The sequence below is a fragment of the Wyeomyia smithii genome, chromosome 2 (assembly GCF_029784165.1).
Source record: "Wyeomyia smithii strain HCP4-BCI-WySm-NY-G18 chromosome 2, ASM2978416v1, whole genome shotgun sequence".
NCBI classification, from domain to species: Eukaryota; Metazoa; Arthropoda; class Insecta; order Diptera; family Culicidae; genus Wyeomyia; species Wyeomyia smithii.
Genome location: NC_073695.1, coordinates 50650481 through 50674810, shown reverse-complemented (window position 1 = coordinate 50674810; position 24330 = coordinate 50650481). Strand labels below are relative to the sequence as shown.

Below are 24330 nucleotides of genomic sequence, written 5' to 3'. Positions count from 1 at the left end.
GAAGAAGCAGTGTGGTGAAAGCATTTGCTACACGCAGGCACATACTGAAAGGGAAGTGCGCGGTGAATTGTTTCTCCGCTCTTCCCACATACTGAGGAGAATGACAAGCATGCGTGCAATGATCTATAGAGCAAAATCATATCAAATGACCTGGAAATACGCGAAAATTTATTCGACCATTTTTGATTAGAATGAAACTTTCCACACGTATTTGGCTTAGCAAACTGAGCATTTTTCTGAGCAGATGGAGAGATTTTTAACACCCATGAGTTACATTCTAGAAGGGCGTATGCCTTTTTGCATAGGTTTTATTCGAAGAATTGTAGCCCAGAAATCGTTGGTTGTATAGAAAAATTGTCTGAGAATGAGTTGTAGGAAATTAAAAATGCATCATAAAAAAAATATACACTGTAAAAAAAAAATTTTTTTTAACCAAAAAAAAATTTAAAAAAACATTACAAAATTTTTCTGCGTTTCTAATAGCAACAATAGCAAAAAGAAACAATCGCCATGTTCCACAACCGTTCTGATACTTTGAAAGCTCAGCTCAACGAGTGAAAGTCTTCACTAGTTAGACTTCGGGTTTAGTGCAATAAATTAAATTCGACTGAGCCTAATAAATTAAACCTAATCCCTCGTTCAAAAACTAGGGTAAATTAAGATTTATTGGACCCCTATCTTACAGTGGACCACTCATCATATGCGTTATGCGAAAACTCGAGGGATTTTCCGAAAACTTTCTTCGGGAGACATCCTATCTAGCCAATTTGCATCAGCATCACGAGAAACATTTATAAATTCTGATTTATGTTAAGAGAAATTGAGTTAGCTTAGCTTAGTTCTGACTGTACATATAAATGTTTGCTACGAAGGTGGGTCGCGTTTAGGCCTTCTACTATTATTGTTGATAAGAATATGAAGTTTTAGATTATGTAAAAAAGATCTCGGTTGACTGCCTTCCAGAACTGAAATTTTCAAATTTTCAACCTAGAAAACGCGAAAAAATTTAAATAGAGTCGAAAAACATATGGAAAGTGTTCATTGTGTTGTGCTGACAAAAAATAGATTCGACTAATTCACAACATATCAATAGTTGTTGTTGTGTTATTAATATATTAATATTTGTTGTGCTCCTTTCTGGGGCTGAAAACATGAATTGAAATTAGTTATTTTCACAACATTGTAGAGCTTGCACAGACGTATCGCTTCTTCTCACAACCATTCACTGCATAAAGTCATCCAAACAGATCATCCAAACGTTCAGGCATCTACCACAACTCCAAACGTCATCGACAAAAAGTGGAAATCGGAGCACCGAGATGCGATGACTCACTGCTCGAGCAAAGCGAAAACGTTTATAGAGCATTTCACGAAACGTTTCAAAACTCAATTCTTAAATAAAATTTTAACAGAAAACATGGAAATGCTGCCATAACGCACGTAAAAGCAACATCAACATCAGCAAATATCGTGTATCCTACCAATTCGTAAAATGGTCTACATATGTTTGCCATTGTTTGTACAGAAAATCTCACTCGTGAAATTTTTCTGCACCTTCAGTACGGCGTAAGATAAAGTGTCGAATATTTTTAATTGGGTTTGAGCTCGAATATCAACACATAACAAAATCGAAACAATAATTTGTACTTATCTTACTGAATCCATTGAAATCGTTGCATATTTGAGCCTCTACAGCCTACAGCAACCGCTCACATCAAACACACTAGTTTCAGCAGAAAAACTGATGAAAAAGCACGTGAAATGAAAACTTTTACTAGGCAGACAATTCATACGTGCTGATGATAGCCGTGCTGCCAGAGCCTCTATAGTGAGTGGTCCACTATAGGAAATGGTTCCACTATAAGTTAGTCTATAATGGACCCCTTTTCTATACTGTTTCGTTTTTCAACGGAAAAACCTTTGTCAGAAGCGTCACCAAAACGAATTCTACATGAGAACTAGGGTAAACTAACCTATAGTGGACCCTCAACTTCTCTGTACACACCAAAATCGAAATTTATAAATGTTTGTGATGCAGATTGGCTTGATAAGATGATGGCAGTTTTCTGAAAATCTCTCGAGCTGTCTCATAAACTGAGTTAACTTGGCGGGTGACCCACTGAAGGAAAGGGGTCCATTATATACTAATTTAGCTAGGTACCTACTCTCTCACGCAAATAGAAAGTCGCAGTCATGTGAGTGCGATACGCTGCGAGAATCAGCAACACTGCATTGAGGCACTGCGTAATGTCATTTCCGTTCAAATGCAGGACACGGTCTGAGCTTGGCGATCATGGCGCATTAATGCGTAGAACTACCTTGGATGGACCACCCAGACGAAAAACTGTTTATTGTTTACTCCTCTAATAAGCCTAGGAAAATTGAAATTTACAAATTTTTCTCATTATTCAGATGCAGCCTAGCTGGATAAGATTTTTGCTGATGGAAATTTTTTGGAACCGATGGTCCACTAAACGACGTGGTCCATCCAAATTAGTTTCACCCTACATTGTTAAAGGTGAACGCAAAAATTCTGCTTCCTACTTTCATCTCTTATAATATTTGATTTAGAAGATGTACAAATTTTATTCTAATGAAAAAATACAGAGACCATAAAAACTGTTTTGAAATGTCTATCACCGATCAGACTATTGATGAAATCAAAGACTGTAACAAAATTACTTGGTTTTTCTCATAGTCAAGTAATTTTGATGAAACTAAAGAAAACTGTGAAAATTAATAAACTGGAATACACAAGCAAAAATTATTATTAAATAACAAAAAAATGATATATAAATACTATAAAATATTTATGAAAACGCGCTTGTTTTGATTAAAGTGCGAATAAAGTGGGAAAATTCTAACAGACATGTATAAATTCATAATCTCACGCAATGCCGGAGGACCATTAATTCTGTTCTAGCAAACTGTTCATAGGACGCCAATCATTCCAGACTGTATTCCAAATTCAAACAGCAACAAGCCTTTTGTGTTAGTGCAGAAAAGTTCGTCAGTTGTGATTTAGGTAGTTCTACTCCTGGAAAGATGGTCTACCTAATTTAATCCATGCTGCTGTTAATGTCCGCTTGGTTGAACTGTAACTCGATGTACGAGGCTTTTCAAGTAGACCTAAAAACCCATGACGTGCATAATACAGTTGTGACTTAAACGTTTTTAAAGCCATATATTAAACTCAAACGAAGCTGAAATTAAATGGTTCATGGGTTCGACAGAATTAATGTTCCCGGAGGTTGTGAAAGTTTTTAACAGATGCTTTTAGTTAGCGTATTTTCCTACAAAACTGAAAAATGCCAAAGTCTCTCCAATTTTGTAAATTAAAAAAGAATTAATTAGTTCAATATCATTCATAAGAAAGTTTTCCTGAAGAATAAATCATAATAGAATGATAACACAAATTAATGCAAATTCAATTATCGCTAATGAGCAGTTTGGTTATCGTCATAAAAACAGCTGAAAATGACCGAATACCACCCAATATGGATATTTCCAGTATCGAGGTGATGTACAGAGACCTTAAGGTGAGGATGTTGTCATTCCGATTAAACCAATCATTTTAAACGATTTGTTCTTTGACTTTGATTGTATCCAATGGCCGATTCATCGTGCATTTGCAGACCATAAACAAATCGCAAGGAATCAATCAATTTGGAATGTTTGAAATCATTTAAATAAAAACAAAAACGGGCGGGACGAAGTTTTCAGATAGTCAGATAGTTTATGATAAGAATCTTACTTTCAAGGAGCAGAATGACAATATACAATCAAAGTGCAATAAGTATACAAAATTTTCACATCCTTTCATCAACAGGAAGTCTAGACTTTGTCTAAAAAAAAAACGTGTGTGCAGAACAAAAAATATAAACTCTGAATAAATGTTAGTAAATAATTGAACTATTCCGGTTTCAGGAAATTACACTGGTCGAAAAAATTTAAAAAAAAGTGAATTCCAGAAGCTCAAACCGATTAAAAATGAAAGATTATAGCAATTCAACGCATCAGCTTACGCGAGAGTTCGCATAGTAATTACTCGCCGGGTTCGTCGCTTTAACGTTACGTTTATGAGAAAACTAATTTAAGTCTTTAAAGTTAATGGCTAGGGACACCAAAGTTCACAGGAATGGTTGAATAACTACACTGTTTTATTTTTTCCAGTTTGAGCATTTGGAGTGCACTTCTGTTGACCAGTGTTATCAACTGAATACTTATAATGCAAGTTGTTTAGAGGATGTTCGTAACTCCGAAAGTTATAGTCAGAACATTGTAGAGCCCATATCGCATCAAAATTATATAAATTTCATGCGGTCACGTTTGTTTTTAAACTGCATCATTAATAGTAATAACAGCTGTGTTTATAGGGAATTTATGATGCAAAAATATACAAATAAAAAAGCAAGATAACAAAATGGGGTTTCAACAGCCAGAAACGGAATCCAAATGGAACTTGTTTACTAGTTTTTTCATTGGAGGAACGGGTTTACTTATTCGAATGGCAATTCATTGAAACAGGCGAACCGTGGTTAACAACACTTTGGCTTCAGGGCATTTATCAATTATCACTGAACCAAAAAGAAATTGATTAATCTTTAATCGAAAATCTACCACTAACGACAATCACGGGCTCATTTAAAAAATTGTTAATCTGCCAAATGCATGTAACTGTGATACAGCTATACATAAACTGCCTTGAGCAAATCGGTACTATATCAATCGTTTACTCGGGAGAATGTGGTGTCACAAGAATTCAAAATTATTTCAAGTTTATGTTGATGGATAGAATTCATGAATTTTTCTTCCCACCTATCTATCCATCTATCATTGTTATTAGTTAAATTCGTTTATTCATAATTGATCGATAAGAATTCTCTTGATTTTTTTTATGTTTTGAGTAAAATTCGAATTTCAATCCGCGACTATATTATGGGCCCGAGGCATCACTTAGTAGAATAAATTATTCACTTTTGAATACATGTCAAACATATTTTCGCTATTTCGCTATGGCAACGCCCAGAATCTCCATCCTTATCATCTTTTACATTCGACAATGGTAGCCTGTCGTGACCGATATGAAAAAAATGTCACTGCGTCGGCTTCCTGCAAGTTTTGTCTACGGAAGCTGTCATTCATGTTGTTTCCGAAATCTTGCCATGAATTGAAAAGACCTTGCAACTTCGACTGTGCCCATCAAATCTGGCCGAAAAATACGACAAGCAACATTCTAGCATACCCACCCACACGTCACGTGTACTTTCACCTATTGAAATCGTCAAACTAAGAAACAGAAAAGCCATTTTCCTGCGACCCATTCCAGTGGTAGTAATCTATTTTTCTTTTCCATCTTCCACCTTCCACTTCTCTGTCTCATTTTCTCTCTCTCTCCCGCTCACACTCCAACACCGAATCGAAACGGTTTTCGGTTTTCTTACGGACCGCCGGATTGACGAACGGATTCACTGGACTGGAAACGGAAACTCGCTCGCGTTCCCGGCTGTGGCCAACGACATCGACATCGGCGACTCGCAGAGGTATCCCACAGATGCGACCCCGTTCTGCTTCCATCAAGCGAAAGTTCGAGATGAAGCTGAAAAGTCGCTCGCTTCCGAAGTCCTTCATGCGATACAGGTAAGTGGTACGATGCCATACTAGGTAGCTTCCGAAGTGGTTCATGTATCTTTTATTGAGCAAAAACTGAGAAGCAAGTTTGTATACATTTAGTTATTTAAAATCATAACCTGTAGAGCTTAAATTGAAACTAAACTTAGTCTCCATCGAAGTTAAACAAAAATTACATCTTAGAGTATTAAATTTATCAAGCTCTGGGAAAGACCACCACCACCCGAGCTTTTTCTGTGAGCAATCTTATTTCATGTGTATACTTTGTTGCACATTTTTTATTCGGTTCTACCGGTGCGCATTGTACAGTGCTTCTACAGTTATGTATCAGTCTACGTGTTGCCTGAATGCTCAAAATTGAATAGTAAATCGGAAAAATTATCAACTACTAATGTTTTACTCTCTATTTCAGTGTTCTGATTGATGTATCCTTTCGATTGACAATAAGTTGCACTGCAGCTAATGTGTATAAATCGGTTGAGAAGAAAAATATTACTTGCATAGCAAAAGACACAATTATGGGTCACTTTTGGCATCCCAGAATATTTAATCTATAAAATCGTCAAAATTAAGCACAAAAGTTATTTTATTGTTGTAAAAACTTAATGATAGGTTATTTTATTCAGTCTTGATGCTTTACCATGCAAAAGTAATGAAAATTTCCAAAATATGGACTGACCCACAATTGTGCATCGCAAAATGTAACATTGCTATAATCATGGGTCACTTCACAAATTGCACTGAGCACAATCATAGTTTTAGTGACTTTCTAAACTTTAAATCATTTTGATCGTATAAATAAGGTTACAAGTGAGTTATAAAAAATACCATTGCTAATAGAAACTATGCAGTTTCGTAAGATAAACGTATTTGCGTAAAAGTAACCGATAATTGTTGCTGACTCATAATTGTGGAGGCACAGTATCTGCTTTATCATGAGACAATTTCGTTTGTTCAGGCAGCGCAGGAAGTCTTCGGAACAATTGAAATATTTTTGCCGCATTGCATCATACTGCAATTGCTATATGCACTTTGTGCTATTTCAACTTCTTTATGTAGAGTAGGTTAGTGATCATTGTTAACTGTTATGTTCAAAATTGTGGATGACAGTAGTTCTGGCAAAAAATGGCAAGGAACTGTTAAGATAGTTCAGCTAGCACGGCGTAGTAGTCACTAACGTTTACACAATTCATGACAATTGAGTTCCAAATTCCAGTATTTTGAATTGTGAAGTACATTTTAGGTGCATGAATATGCTGCGATTTTTTTTGTGCAGTGTCTGTTTGTTAACAGACTAAATCTCTGGTATTTTGTTTTTGATTTGTAACATTTCATGATGATATATTACACTATAACATAAAACAGCAAATTTTAAAAACAAAAAACGATTTGTTTTTCGAATCTCTCGGACCAATACAAAAGGTTTACTATTTTTTAAAGTTATTACGTCACACTAGGTATGGTAGGTTCACTAGGTTCAACAATCTATTTTCACGACAAAATTTGAGAATATCTCTTCATTGTCTATTCAGCTTTTCGCGAGCGGTGATTGCGGACAGTGCACGCAGCCCATTTTGACGTCTTCTGGAGATCAGATAATTTTCAATCGCAGTAACGGAGTGAAGAACATAAAATGTTGCAATGTAGCAAAGCAACTTTAAAGGCTTGAGCACAATAGATATGATTGCGTTGCGATGACAATGATTTGACAGAAAATGCGTGGGCTACCTGTCAAATTGCCGTAAGCCCAGCCGCAACGTATCAATTGTGTTTGGGCCTTAACTCACTTATTGCGATCAAAAATTACCTGACCTCCACAAGACGTCAAAATGGGCTCCGTGCACTGTCCCTCATTACCGCTCGTGGAAAGCTGGATAAACATTATTGCTATTCATTTCCTGTTTGTCACGAAAAAGTGGAGTTTTGTTTGCAACTGCAAATACCTTGCCTGATCTAAGCATGTGAAATCATCGGAAAAAATTAATTCGTGCTTGGTAGGGACATAACTCCACTAGTGGCCTTACAGAACTTTTGTCCGGGAAGCTGCCCGTAACCCATTTTCTTGTACGTCTTGCATTAGAATGCATCCTCCGTTCCTCGTGAGAATCTCATTGTACAACCTTAGGGCACGTCTTTTGGCCACTAGATTCTGTGTTGGTAGGTTACTGGGCCGTGTTTTTCACAGACGAATCTTTTTGAAGATGTACTGGCTGGCATTGAACAATTTAGTTGAGATCCGTTCACGCAATGTTATTTTCAGATCATCAATTTACGGCCGGGTCTCGGTAATTTATTGCCGAGAACGGCACCACTTAGTGGCCGGTTCAAAAGAATGAGCTGTCACATTTTTTCGTAATTCTCGGTTCACCTAACCTTGTCTCAGAACAAAATATCAGAAATTCAACTGCTAGTTCGTCTTGGACTGGATCAATGATGGAAATATCGGTATGCACGGAGAATGATGGTCTAACTTCTGATTCCTGTTTGTCCATGAATTATGGGGCTTCAATCAACTGTAACTCCTGTATTTCGTTTGGCTCCGGTGTTTTCGTTGGATCGTTAGAAATGCCAAATTCATTCAGGAGTAGCTGAAGTGGAAGCTGTTCTCGTCTGGAACAAGACGGTTGCATTTACCCATTGTATCGCGGCCGTAACTGATTGACATGTGATCTAATCAACCCGCGTCTTCTGCAATCATCTAGAAGAACGTTGTACGTGACGTTTCCTTTGCGTTCGATGATCCTTCTTTCTGTCCAGAAAAATGCATTTTTCATGTAAATTTTAGCTTATACGTCCTAGCCCCCAGCGAATGCTCTCTCTGGCATTATGTACACGATTGAACTGCTCGTTTTGCTTCTGGTTGAACTGTAGCTGCTCTACAGGCGTTTGCTTGAGTCCGATTTTTCGTCCAAACGTTGCTTCGTCTGGAGACTTTCCATTTGGAGTGGATTTATTCGGTGTATATCGATCGTTCCAAATCTGTATTGTATTTCCAGTTAGCTTATTTTTCGCTCCCTCTACTTCACTTACTGTCTGCTTTATGAACTTGCGTGTTAATGGGTAAAAGCCGTTGTTAAAAATAGAAATTTAGTTCGAAAAATTTAGCCGTACGGAGCACCTTCCGTTGTTATGTCGCACATGCAATCACGACGCCAGACTGACTTTGGTCTCAATCACACAGGTCTATAAGAGTTATCAGCATCAGCTGACTCTTCTGTGTGTGATGAGACATTCCTTTCAGTCTATAAATAACGCTTGCACAGCAGTGTGTGTAGTTAGGGATGAGCAATACAATAAGTCGGCAGTGGAATGTGATACGATATAAATTGTGGAACAGTAGTTTATTTGGTCAAAACACTATGCTGGAGACAGGGAGATTGCGGGTACAAGTTCCGTCGGGATGCGGTATATTTTTCCAAATCTGTATCATATTTCCAGTTCGCTTATATTTCACTCTCCCTACTTCACATACTGTCTGCATAATAACCTTCTTTATGTCCTGTTTTATGGCATGCACGACATTCGTGATTAATTTAGCAGCAATGCTTTGAGTAATTCATCTCGCCACATCGCCAACATGGCGTCCTCGAAGCATCATCGAGTTGGTCACTGGCTTCTGTATTCGACGACATGCTTGAGTTTGACTGATTCACTGCACATACTGATGGTTTCATATGATTCTGTTCTTCCACCATAGCCGTATCCCGCTTCAAAATTATCAGTCGTTGTCTCTCACCTTTGCTGCGTCATCCAGGTTTTTAGCGTCTTCACTGAACGAGTCTTCATACCTAGAGAACCATGCTGTAACATTGGTTTCCGGCTCGTACGAAAATTCCGTGATCCCGCTTGATAGAGACTCGATGATAAACTCTTGACTGTGATTCTATGGCTTCGTAGTAGAGATTTGCTGGGCTGATGAGCATCCATCTCCTTGCGTCGCTGAAGATTGACTTTTCATGGGTGGATCAAGAATCATTTGTTGATTTTGAAGAATATTCAGAAGCGCTTCTTGAAAATCCGGATTCATGATTTTGATTGTCTAATAATCCTCGTCGCCACAAATTGTTGTATTTCGCAGTAAGAAAAAGAGATGTGTTATCTTGTCAATAGCGAACAACCTAATGAGAGCTTTATTAGGTATCTTAGAAACCCAACCCAGCGTAGGAAAACATGGCTTGCTAACAATCATCTTGGAATGTGCCGAACAGTTGTCCACATACATCAAAATCTTTCTATTTTCAACAAATTTCGCGTCAAAGTAAAAAATCCTCTCTTCAAAAATAATAGACGTCATCCAGGGTTCCATAATTGACAACACATTCTTGACACACCGAGGTTTCTTGCTCTTCCCAATAACGAGCAGCGACTATTTCTCAATACCATTCATGTTTGCAATAAACATGATTCCCACCGTGGCAGTTCTCTGACTGCAAGGTATCCGTCGTGTCATGTAAATACTTGTAAAAAGGCCTTGGACGGTTCATATTTGCTTATGGCTCCCGGTTAGGGTGTCCCAAAATAACGTTTTGTCAAAAAGTCTGGGGGCCCAACCGGAAAATGATATGGTGTAGCAAAAAAACTTTCGTATGACGACAACTCTGGATAATGTTTAGTCGTTGTGCAAATTTGAGTTTTATGAAAAAAATCAATTTTTAATGTTTTGTTATTTTAAATTAATTTTATCACTTAAAAATCCCGTAAAACCGAACCCAAATATATTTTTTGCGCATTCTATTCTACGGAGTCCAAACTAAAAAGAAAAAAAATATTTCGGCTTATTCTGGTTCAAATTTTATTGTTACAAATATATCAGCTCTCCTGAAAATTCTGAATTTTGGTGTTTTCTGAAATTAAACCTCTAAAAAGCGGACCAAACTTTACGCTAGCAACCATACTATACCATATAAAGATGGGAAATTTTATGAGGAAAAACTTCCTAGAAGACACAAAAATCCTATCTTGAATCGTTGTTGAGCTATTCGAGTTTTACTATGGAAAGAATTTCGTAAAATAGAAGAATCTTCAGTGTATGCAACATCGAGTCAATCATTCTTGACTACAACTGCTTAGCGACAATAGTTTGTTTGAATCTGTATCAGTATACATAGAAGGCGCTGCAGATTAACCAGTATTTGCCGTTCCTTGAAGCCTGAACGATGTCGCCCAAACTTAAAGTTAAAAAGACATTTTAACAGGCGATTCCCGAAAGAAATTGTCCAAGACACATCTTCCTACTGAACAAGAGGTATTAGGATACTATCGATTTAATCGTGAGGATAGAAAAATCAAAAAAATTCTGAGAAAACTGATATTGTTGCATATAATAAAATCACAAACCACCTATGGTATTTGTCGAAGATTAATAGAAGAATTGGAGCAATAATATTGAGTACATAAAATTAAAGAAAAATGCGAGAATTTGTGTGTAGTAAACAATCCCGCAGAACGAGCACTAGGGCTGGCAAGAGGCATAAATGATTTCGGGCAATCTGCCAATAAAGAAAAGTATCAAGTAAACAAAACAACTCGGTCAAGGCATCTGTTGTTGACTATTTAAATAATGTTAATAATAATTCATTTGTAACGTAAATAAACAGCTGAATTTATCGAGCAATTAAATGGATGATATTTTAATTGATTTGTGAACTTAAAAAGTTGATTCACTGCATCTGGAAGTTACTACATATAATAAAAACAGAGGATTCGAATAAATAGCACTGAGAACTGGGTTCACTTTTTTTTTTTTTTTATTCTCGTTTATTTTCCGTCGGTCTAGTTCTGCCACTGTTGTGGCCAATCACCAACGCCCAGGGAGGCGACTCCACACCCAGGACCCTAACTCACGACCCGTTTATTAACGGACCGGCGCCAACGGCTTTACTTCCTCATGCGATGGAAGGCGTGATCCCAGAGATTTTTCGCCTCAGAAAATCTCCCGGTGTCGGCTAGGATTGAATCTAGACCAGTTCGGTTGGTTGTGAGTGGATCACGCCACCTCACAACCATCGACACCTATGTCGGCGGTGGGATTCGAACCCAGGCGTCGAGCGTAACTGGGTTCACTTATCCACAATAAAATCTTGTTTGAACTAAAAATCAAACCTAGTAGGCGAGGGTTATACCACGTTTTCGTTGATAAGTTGACTCGATGTTGCACACACTAAAGATTATCCTATTTTACGATATTCTTTCCATGGAAAAACTCGAATAGCTCAACAACGATTAATGATAGGATTTTTGTGTCTTCTAGAAAGATTTCCTCATAAAATTTCCCATCTTTATATGGTATAGTATGGTTGCTAGCGTAAAGTTTGGTCCGCTTTTTTATAGTTTAATTTCAGAAAACACCAAAATAAAAAAATTTCAGAAGTGTTTAAAAATGTGTAACATTGAAATTCGAGTCACAACAAGCCGTAACAATTTTTTTTCTGTTAGCTTGGATTCCGGAGGATGCGCAAAAAATATACTTGGGTTTGATTTTACAGTATTTTTAAGTGGTAAAATCAATTTAAAATGAAAAAACATGAAAAATTGATTTTTTTCATAAAACTCAAATTAGCACAACGACTAAACATTATCCAGAGTTGTCGCCATACAAAAGATTTTTTTTTACACCACAGACTAACAGACGTAACATTGGAACCTAGCTCCATCGCCTCAAAATACGTTCATTTCAAATTTTCAATCGAATAACAGTCATCGCGCGAAAACGTCGTCTGGGGCGCTGTCATGCAATCTCATACATATTTCGTGGTTCCACATTTGACACACGCAGTAACGCTAGCGCTGATATCAAAAAACATGACGCAGCGCGAACACGGCAGCAGATGGTGCTAGTAACGTAGAGTACTGAAATCATCCGAACGATGATTTTATTGAAAATTTGTTAGAAGTGTTATGTCTGTTAGTCTGTGGTTACACCATAACCAATAATTTTCCGGTTGAGCCCCCAGAATATCTGACAAAACGTTATTTTGGGACACCTTACTACCGGTATAAAGTCTCCTTCTAATCATTCGTCTGCCTTATGTTTACACTGCCACTTTCCCCGCAAAGCTTCTTTGAAGGAAAACTTTAAACGTTTAGTGAAACTGTTCTGCCAACCCAAGCTTTCCTTAGAATTGAAGAATCCGAAGAAGAATTATCGTATATTTTCGCGATTGCGGAAACACGCGCCTCAATGATCTTCAGGTGTTGATCAATAGTTGAACCACAGACTAACAGACATAGCACTTCGAACAAATTTTCAATAAAATCATAGTTCGGACGATTCCAGTACTTTACGCTAGTAACACTAGCACCATCTGCTGCCGTATTCGCGCTGCGTCATGTATTCCGACATCAACGCTAGCGTTACGGCATGTGTCAAATGGGGATCCACAAAATATGTATGAGATTGCATGACAGCGCCCCAAGCAGCGTTGTCGCGCGAAGACTGTTATTAGATTGGGAATTTGAAATGATCGTTTTTTTGTTACGATGGAGCTAGGTTCCAGTGTTACGTCTGTTAGTCTGTGGTTGAACGTTGCAGCTTTCGTTTACCCCCGCTTGACTCCATGTTACGTTGAACAATAAAAACTGAACGTGACACTTCGTGGTATCGGGAGAAAAATTAAAACAAAAACAATTGAATCTAGGTGTGTACAATAAATCTATTATTCTGAGAAACGAATTTGTGATGGATTTCTGATATTAATTTAAACAGACTTTCTTTCTACCCGACAAGAAACGTAATTCCGCAAACTGTTGCTGCCACATAAAAGCTCTTAATTTACTCTCCGCTCTCACTCGCACTATGTAACGAAAGCATGAGTATCGTAAAACTCACAGCCAGATGTCGCAACGATCGAAAAAATCTGTGAGCTTTAGTACCAGTTCGTACTAATAGTAAACTTGTTCAAAAGCTTTCGCTGCATTCTTTTCCCCCTTGTGTGCTTGCCTTCTCTCTTGCGCACACAAAATAAACAGCTGCTGAGTCTGAAACTATTCTGACTCAGCATTCAGCGAGATAAAAAAAATATGAGCATAACGTCTAGTTTCTCGCGAGGTGTCTACCGTTTCGGCGAGCAAGACAGCAGAGCAGAATAGTGGAATCAAAACAAAAACGAAAAACCGTCCAGTCGTTGCGAACGTTACGGACTACGGACGCAACTTGAGTCGCGGCTCGCGGTTAGTTTGAATTTTGAACTTAATGCGTGCAGAACACGGAGCGGTTTCGTTAATGCTTCCGGTCAATTAGTTCTCAGTGTTTTCTTGGAGGCGTAGGTTTTCGGTTTTTCGTCGAATCAAAAACGTTCCGTTCGAGAGTGATTTTTTTGTTTCAATGTGTGCGTTAAGCGCGCGTCTTGCCGAACGCATGTATGCAGTATAAAGGATCAAGGAATGGGCGCACGCGAGTGTGAGTTTTACGAATCTTGAAGCAAAAGTGGTGAGGGAAAAAGAACCAAAGCCGGCTGCATGCAGATGTGTGCATTGGGAACGAGGACGGCATATGTGTGTCTTGCAATAATATACTATTGGGGTGTCATCCGTCCGTGTTGAAGGTGCGCATTGCTTTGGATGTTTTGAGAAATAATTTTGTCGGTGAGGTCACTGGAATTATTCTACAGTTATTTATAATTAAAGAAGTAAAACAAAATTCAACACGCGAATGTTCTAGCAAATGTCAAGTTCTGTTCAAATTATGAAGAATAATAGCAGTCTGCTTTGTGAAAGAATCAAGTGTAATTATTGAATGAGTTTTTTCTGTTCGACGATCGAGTAAAGGCGGGATTGAAACAAGCCGGTTGAAACAATTACCATCAGATCCTATTTCATTCAGCTGCTTAACTACATATAAACTTGAAGAACCCGTTGACAGTTCACGGAGCATCAACGACATCTACGATAGCTAGTGTATTCAGGGACAACCACTTGTCATTAAAAAAAGGATTGTGAAGAGCAGCAGCAGTCTTTGAGCATCCATCCATACCTGCAATCACTCAGTGTTTCCCTACCGACCGTCCGGGACCTAGGATCTGTGAAGAGAATCGCAGACATGTGGCTAAAAGGATTATCACGTTCTGCTGTGGTTGTCCGCTTATTGTTGGACAGATGCCAGTGCGGGAAACCTTGATGGAATAATCGGACCGCACCGCACGTCTACAGAACGATACAAAATGAGAATGAGGTAGGATGAATTTCGAATGATGCACGGACACTTATAGGACAAAATCTGACACAGTTTAGTATGGGGGTCATGAATATGTGAGAAGACCGGGTCAGTGGCTAGTTTTGCAATCGCGGCCGTGATTGGGCGTGCAGAATCCTTGTCGTAATTATTAATAGGAATGCCCTTTACCATTGAGTTTGGAGCCATAAATTTGAGAAAATCAAGCTGTCAAGTAATTTAATTTTCATGGCACACTCAAAACAGCAACGAAATCTATCTACCCACGTATTTGTATGTCAAAATGTTAGTAGGGAAATAACACCGCCACTTACATCTGAACTCGGTCTCCGGCAGGTGCGAATTTGCAAAAAAATGCCCAAAACTCAACGGAAGCAGGTGCTCAAACATGGCACAACCGTCATTACGGCACACGATAGCAGCTGCCAATGAATGAGAAGCGCGATAAAAATCGACATCGCAAGCCTACCACTACTGTCTGTGAAAAACTGATCCTCCCTCCTCCATCTTCGCGTGAAGCTCATGGTGCTAACAACGTACAATGCCGTGCAAGTTGAATCGAACTGCCAAATTTAATTTCTGCGCGTACCCAACTCGCGATCCAGCGGAGGGAACCTCCTCGGCAAAGAAAAACTGGTTTTTAGGTCAACGGCAGGCATATATGAAAATAAAAAAAAAAACATGAAGAAACCCTGAGCTGTTTATGCGTCGCTCTTCCTCCCTTGAGCTGGTGTTTTGTCCATGGTGGCCATACTTCTGTATGGTTTTTGGATTCAATTTCTTCAGCAGTTTCTCGTCTATTCGCTAGAAACTTGGTCCGGTAAAAAACAGCCTCCACTAAGCTTCTCTTCTGAACTGTACTTTATTAGGTATATCTTCCTAATTTCGTAAAATTGAAATTATTATTTCGACAATCACACTGACTACCAGACGAAAAAAATCGAATGAAGTTGATAGCTTTTTAAATTATTGACTTATAATTTTATACTTAAAGAAGAAAACAACTTTGTAAGCTAGTTTCTATTTGCCGTGGAAATGCTCCAAAACTTTATCAAGCATACTATTAGCCAAGCACCTAAATTAATGTGTAAAAAGGATTAAAATCTATTTGGCTTATCTCATTCCCCTCCGGCGGCTATGTTTTTTAATCCTATGCTTATCTCTACAACACAACAAACACCAAACACATGCTTGACACTAAGAGTCCCGAAAACAAACCTCGCTTCTAGTAGGATTTTAAAATTTTCGAATTCTGCTCCACCACTCTCATGCCGTGATGACCCGGTCTCTCAGTGCACAACATTAATTGTACCACTTAAGCCCACAATGTCAGCCCCTACCGAAAACCCCTCGTACAACTGTTTCACATTTTGTCGAGATCCGCCTTCATCCCGTCTTTCGTTTCACCCATGAAGTGATTGGTTTTCAAGTTGACACCACTTATGCCATTAGCTTCTTCTCACTTTTGCATTTGCATTTCAACCAGTCACTTCTGAACGCCAATCACGCATGTAGAAATCGATTACTCTGAAAGTGTGCTACCAGCGAGCAAACCCCATTTGACCGGAACGATGGAAACAGTGACAATTTCCGAAATCCGCGCCGCAGCTGTCCCCGGCGATGGCACCATTAATGATAGAGGAGAAATCATCGACGGGAGGGTTCAAGAGTGTGGGAACCATATTGACGAATCATCTGCATCTTCAGTAACTGCATCTCAATCATTATCATTGGAAGTAAACCAGGCCTCTGTAAATAATGGTGAATTGTGTCCTGGTGTTGTTGGTGGTGTTGGTAGTAGTGTAACTAACCTGGATGTGGATAGCGAGCTTGTAGTTAAGGTAATTAGCGTGGAAGCTGAAAAATGTGCGGAACCTGTTATTGACGATCAAGCCTTTAAAATGACTGTGTCCGAGAGTAGACATAGCTGGCACCTGGATAAGAGTATTGACAAGTAAGTGTTTAATTGCGTAATTAGATGCGATTCTGTTAATTTAAGTCGTGTAGAGCTACTCCGCGAATCGATCTAGAGCGATCATTTCGAATTTAACCGCAAGTTGCTTTTTTTGATGGAGATGTAAGTTTATGACATCATGCAAGATTGCTTTTCCGAAAAAAGTTATTGAAATGGCTCACACGTTTCTATATCTGAAACTGGATAACCAATATCACAAAAATCAGAATACAAACCGAAAGTGAAAATTCTTCCTTCTTCTCTTTTCAAAACATTCAGAAAACAGACCCCCGAAGTTCGTCGTAATCAGTAAAATCCACCACAACAATCACTCTAAATAATTGAAGTCTCCGGAATCAAAATCGAAATAAACTATCGTAAAGTCATTTTTTTATTATATTTAACCAGAAATCTTTCCGGGAAAAAATCTTTAGAAGCAAAACAAAAATTAGACAATAATTTGTTTCAACTAACTCTGACATCTCCCTAACATCCCAGAAGTGACCGAAAAGTAACGCTTCATGCGTTACATTGGCCATTCAACAAACTAACTCCCTTGACAAAACGAGCCACTTCACACTTATTCTAACAATCCAATTAGTTTTTTTTATTCGGTGCAATCTCTTCTTGGTGCTAGTCGGGTTTCCGTATGGAGTTTTCGGACAGTTCAAATTCTGAAATATGATTAAAGTTTCAGTGAAAGGAAAGAAGAGCCATACTTGAATGGCATAGTATTTCAGAGTCAGTCAAATTTAACCCTTAAATGCTCGCGACATTAAAAAATCATCTAAAAACATAAAATCTTTGTTTTACAGGTTTACTGCTCTAAAACTAACCAATATGCATAAAAAAATTGGAAGATTTACTTTTTAATGTGCAAATATTACCATGTTGTTTTTAAACAACACGGTGACTTAATCGCAGAATAAAGCCGAAACAATTACTTTTGTTAACAGTAACTGTGAAATTGACCTTGTGTTAGTATAATTACGGATAATTCAGACATTTTCACTAACCACTAACCTTATTTTGAAATTTATTTACAAAGACAGTCAGCACCAGTCGGGAATCTCGCCATGTTTTTTTTTGTTTCCGAGATTTTGACAGCAAAAATAAAAACAAAACATTAAAATACAGCACTTCCAGCTGTTAAGTTTTCTTCGTTAGAGTCTAGAGAGCTGTTCTAATGAATTATATTTCTAAAAAATACTAAAAAACATATATTTTAAAACGTTTTTAGTAGTGTTGTTTTAAAACAACATTGCGCATTTAAGGGTTAATGACTCAATCTTGTCAAAGTCCTGGTAGCATAGCACTACACAAATGTAAACTCACGACGAGGAGGAAGGGGGTCTGGAACAAGGTTGTTAATCGATAATCTATCGAAAACGCCGATAACGATACCGTCTGTTATCGTTATCGACGATCACGCTTACGTCTTCAGACATTATCGTCATTGTCAAAGACGATAGCTGCTGGACGGTATCGAAACAATAACGTTTGTTTTTCAACAACCACTGCAAGAGTAATTTTTGTATCATTAGATATATGATTTAGATGCATTTTAAATGCAAATATGACAATGCCACATACCTTGCTATTCATATTTGTGCTGCAAAAATGCAAAAAGCGCCTCCAAAGTTAAAACAATCAAAACTCCAACATTTTTTGCCTGGTGAGGAGCGAAACAAAAACAAATAAGGAAAAGTTTCTTTCTGTTGCCTAGTGATGCTTCGTCTCCAACCCTCCGAAGTGAAAAAACGCTTCTTCACCCCGTGCCTGCTTTTTGATCAAGTCAGTACACCACTCGCTACCACAGCAGACAAAACTGGCATAAGACGTTAGTGAGCTGATAACGTCTAGTGACTATCGTTATCGTTGATAACGTTGATGTTTGAAGGCGTTATCGTCATCGTCAATAACGATACCATACGTTAGCGGTAACGGCGATGACGATTATCGACTATATTCTATCGTATTAACAACCTTGGTCTGGAATACGTCAATAATGAGCTATGTCATTTACCGCACGTCTCTCTTTCTTGCTGTGCTGTGCTGCAAAAAATCCGAACAATTAGGTTCGACTAATGACATGGAAATAGAATTTTTGCAAAAACACAAATAGGTTGCAACTATTATTTTAATTAGTCACCGAGAGAGTATATTCCTTTTGCACCACAAACTAAATCCAATGTAAAATGCTACAGAGACCAACTAAAACCAACACTTGATTTCTTTCTAAAGATATCCGTATGGAATTAAAAATTATTGTTACAATATGCGCCAATACTGGGAATTCTATTTGAAAGCACTCCGATTGGATACTACACGCAAAAGTTCAAGCGCTATTCACCAGGGTTGCTAACCTACTGAAAAAAGTAAAAATTCATTTTCGAGTTATTTGAAAACCTTCTCATAAACAAGGTTTTGGTTTTACCTGAAAATCGCCATGACGACGATGCTACTTCAGATTTAATGCCATGTCTGCTGCTTGGGTGCGCAACTAAGCTCTCGTTATCTGTCTATAGATGGCGCCAGCAGTAAGAGCTGTTTGATTTTGTCATATCTGAAAAAGGGTTGAGCCAAGCGGATTTATAGAGCAATAATATCAAAATTTTAATACGCCCAACAACATGCGCTCAAATTGAATAAGCACACGGGTTTCGTACTGGACTTCTATCTTTATTTTTTTCTTATTCTACTTCTCTCAAACAAAAAACCTATCTTCGATAGAGTCACTCGCAGCTCCTTTACCCGCTCCGTAACGAAATGCTGTTTCATTCTGGAGGATACGTGAAGTTTTCATTGATGATTCCTTGCATCGATTTTACACAAAAATTGGCTTCCTTAGCAAGTTTCCCAATGTAACGTACCGGGCTGCGAAAAATCTTTGTATGGATCAATTTGATCACGTTTTAGCGTACGTGCAAACCTCAAACTTCCATTTTCTGGGTTCCACTGCATCCTGTAGGAACTTTTCGATGTGATAAACTGTGTACAAGTGACATCCTATTACCCAGGAAACGTTTCCCGGCATCTTCTGGGCAAACAGTAAACTTTTAACATCTCCTTTGGAGTTCATTTTCTCAAATGTGCAATAAAATAATTATGATGTTCTGACACAGTACTAGAAAGCAAAGGTAACCAAACATCTTGTTAACAAAAACAAGTCACCCAATATTAAAGTTGAAATATTCTCGCATTTTTTTCTGACGCACCCTGTTTAGTAAACAAACCGCTTTGCGGCGTTGTGGCTTCACATACTCTTAATCGTACAAAAATATATGATTTCTTGCCAAATAATCGGCATTTGCGGAAAGTGTTACTTCTCTCATTTCATTCAAAGAAAACGCTGACTGAAACGCATCGAGAGTTGAAAAAAAGTTTACGGAAATGCTGCTCTAAGTGAAACGTACCGTACCGTGATTGGCTCCATCGCGTTAAAGACGGTAATTTCGATGTTAACGACTTCATGAAGAAATGCCAGAACCCTTTGAAGATGCTGAATTTAAGAAATTGCTCGATGAGGATCCATGTCAAAAGCGGGAACAGCTTGGTGTAAGGAGTTACTCATCAAACGATTGCCTGCTTTGAGAATAATGAGCAATTCTACAAAAACGTGAAAATTTTAACGTGAAACGGGACGGAATCCTAGCATGGGAGAACCGATGGCTTCCTCCTGCATACTACCGCATTTCGGGAATGCCTCATAGAATATCATTAATTTTTCAACTATCCTGCAATTATTTATTATGAAACTGCTAAACCAGCATCAGGGCACCTATTTGATTCAGTTTGTACATTTGATTTCACCATTAAACCTTTAAAACGTTTCAATCCTGCAATTTTTCTCATCATTATTTTTTCTCTCGGTTCTGTTTATCTTTTCGCACCAGTAGCGACTAGAACAATTTTCACAAATACCGGCACGTAAGAGTCGTGTAACCACTCAAACTAAGTATATTTTTCTCTTTACACTAATAAATAGCTCGATCGTAACTAATTTCCGCGAAAAATCAGCCGAAATGGGCCACAACTTGTTTCTAAAGTGTAGCGTCTCGTAAAATTCCAGTTTTTGCTTTTTTATAGTTTTCAAGTCAACTGCGTGTGTCAAATTTTGCGCCCGTGTTGTCAACACTGCCAGCAGCAGGCTGCGCTAGCATATAGAAATGTTCAAATTGTTATGATTCTGTTGAATTCTATGGCATCAAAAATATTAAAAATTTGGTAGGTAACCATGTATTGTTAACAATGATGAAATAATGCATGGATTCCGTCCCGTTTCACCTTAATCGACCACCCGATCAGTCAAAAATATCAGGATTATAACAAATCTTGATGTTTTGTTACGAACTTTGTGTATCAACTTGTGTTCTGAACTTGGTCTCGTTAATTGTTAAAATATCTAAATTCCTATTGCAATTACTTACTGGTTATTACAAATTATAGCAAGTTTTGTAAGGTTTTTGGCAGAATGAAATCAGAATGTACAATATTTTGTCAATTGCATAACAAATTTTGTTATAAATATGCTTAAAAAACACACTTTCAAACATTCAAGTGTATGATAACAGAATTTGATATAATTCTGTACTTTTTGTCATTGTGGCATATCAAGAATATTAATGGCTTTGTTATTTCTGTAGATGACGTTTTTTGTTTCTTGCTACAAAAACTCAAATTTTCCGCAAACTCTTTTTCAATTAATTTTGAAGGGTACGAGTAGCGCTATCAGGGACATCAGGAACTGTGCTTACACGTGCTTACATTTGATATTTTTGATGATCAAAACTCTGTAAATTCATTTAGTCTCTACAGGGCCTACATGTAGCCAGATTTTGTGGGGCTAGATTCCATTACTCTACCAGGTTTAATATAATAAGCTCTTGATTGTATGCAAGCTTTTGTTTATTGGCCCGAAAAAATTATCTCTGCAAAATTTCAGCTCAATCGGTCGTTTAAAGTTTGATGTTTTGACCCTCGAAAATCAACATCCCTAATTAACCTAATTAACATTCTGCTTCAAGATGCCTAATAAACATTAAATTGGTTCACAAAACCACATCATTTTTTTTTTATTGGGGATGTCCATTCTAGAGGCTTAAAACATCAAAATAATAAGCGCTTCAAGGCACCCCTGAAAGATTATTATTTTAAGCAAGTAAACAAAATGTACATGATCGGTTCTATGAATTCGATGATGACGTGTTTTTCATACATCCTATTCCCACCCTAATGCAAGCATACCATAACAGCTTCAATAGGATTTTTTATATTCCAACATATTCAGAAAAACTATTTTTATTCATTTCTAAAAAAGATAACTTAGCAGGCGTTTTTAAACATGAATTATTTTGTTAATCAAGATTTTGTTCAGAAATTATGAAAATATAGACCAAAAGCTACAAAATCATGTGCTCCAAACTTCCTTAATTTACATGAAACTTAAATTTGTAATTTTGGTCACTTTTCTATAATGGGACCGTGTTATGTGCATTGGAAATCGGAGTGGGTGCATCATGCCTCAACGGTGCTCATTAGCTCAGGTACACCTACACCCTAAAAAATATGTTTGAGAAAAATTTTAAAAAATTAAAAATTATCGTCTAAAAAAGCTAAGATTAACTAAACATTCATGGCTGTTCGATTATGGTGAAACAGAAACAATAAAGTTGAAAATTTTCAGAAAAAAAGAAAATAATTAAAACCAGAACGTTTAGGAAAAAATCACAGGAGGGTTGTGTGCAAAGCCACGACCGCAAGTTTGAAGTAGAATACTTTTACAAAAAAAAGATAACCCGGCTGCTTGCGTGTCAGTCATTTTGAAATCGGATTTGTTTCGTATATACCGCTTGTTAAGCACAGTATCAACACCACACTGCTATGCATTTGCAGCAGCATCAAACCTCAGTTGCAGTTTATTGATAACCATTATTATGCTCTTCCAAATACATTTACTAGCCTTGAAAAGGCCGATTGCTGATATTGCAATTTTCATTCAATTATTGCATAAATGCTCCATGGTAAGATTTACCCGCTGCAACTGCTAAGCTATTCGTAGTCATGCCACAGTTGTGGCCGCTCTACGCTGCCATTGGTATCCGCTGTCCCTGCATCAGCTGGCCCAGCTGCTATTGATGCTGAGTTCCGCTGCAACTAGTGCGCTATCCATTGCTACGCCACAGTTGTGGCCGCTATCCGCTATCGCTGGTATCCACTGCACTGCTACTGCTGCTGCTAAGGGATGACTGCTGTTGTCGCTGTCTAGAACTATTATGAGCAGCTTCGGCTGAAACAGGCTCTTATTTAGGTCAAATATCATATTTTCAATTGCAAGGTATATGATTCTGTCGACCGTGCTTGGGAAGCAATCATATAACGACCAATCAGCGGTCGAATTTTTCGTTTTGACAAGGCTTGACTATTTTCAATAGTACAATAGTTTGAATAATAAAATTACAATTATCTTTATTTAGGAAGAATCTTAGAAGATTTTCCAATCTATTGCTGCAAGAACGGAGGAAATCCATCGAATACTAACCAATTTATAAGCATTTGAAATTGGACATATATTTTACTTTTTTCGGTTTTAGATTTTCATTTCACAGCCCTATGTAGCCGAACTTCTTGAGAGAAGTATTCTACTTCAAAAGCATTTTGCGGTTCAAAATCGGTTGTTGATTACAACTTTTGAGCTGCCATAACATTGGGGAAATAAGATACACGGACAACATGCACTGTGGAAGCTATTTCACATTCAGTAAATTCGACGGGTGCGACAGATTTAAATTGCTAGGAAGCAAAACAGAATGCTTGCTTGCGTTGACAAAAATTATTAACTTCAATGACTTGTTTATTTGCCTTGAAAAAGGCGTTTTGATGTTCAAAATTGGATTTCCTGATGGCAATCTTCATGCTGCCCCAACAAGGGGGGAATAATGGCAGTCTGGCGACACACGCTGAGAAGAACCGCGCTGCTCCTGAGACGTGATGACCAACCACAGGGCAAGTGATTTGTTTAATTTAAAGGCAGCCACAGGCGCGACCCGCTGCTATGGTCTGTTACTGCTGAGTGCCGATATCTGCTCCTACTGCTGTTAACGTTGTGGACGGTCCATCCAGTTCACCCTCCGACTAATGAATGTAGCTAGTTTTCCCAGAAACACTCTTTTATAGCCGAAGGGTGCTACGTAATAGGCCACGCCTTTTAGTTCAGGTTTACCATTTCCTTATGTTCTTAAGACGAATTGTTCCACAATTCGCATTTGATTTTTATATCCAGCGAATAAACACCGATGGTGCTCTCACACACGCAACGGTTTTAACTCGTATCTTATTGCGGTTTGTAACATCAAACGATTTCGTTTGCTCGCTGTTGCGTGTTGCATCATGTTGCAACTTGGCAGCTGGGAGACGACGAAATTCTGTTTATGCTGATTGATTGAATCGACTTCATATTAGCTCTGCATAGTCGAACTAACTGCTTTTGTGAATGCGTTCTAACAGGGCAGTTTATTATTCAATGTCGGTTATGCTGATCGCAGCCTTTGCGCTGCCCTTACAGTGGGAGGTTTAC

At 38.0% G+C, this 24330-nt stretch overlaps 1 protein-coding gene across 3 annotated transcripts in view; it reads left to right on the top strand.

Annotated features, from left to right (window-relative positions):
* LOC129724532 (uncharacterized) overlaps positions 1 to 24330 on the top strand; it is a 545414-nt gene that overhangs the window by 383017 nt on the left and 138067 nt on the right. For all 3 annotated transcript variants that reach the window (XM_055679507.1, XM_055679508.1, XM_055679506.1), the window contains one exon: positions 5542 to 5640. In XM_055679507.1, the coding sequence (XP_055535482.1) occupies positions 5542 to 5640 (99 nt within the window). The remainder of the gene's footprint in view (positions 1 to 5541; positions 5641 to 24330) is intronic.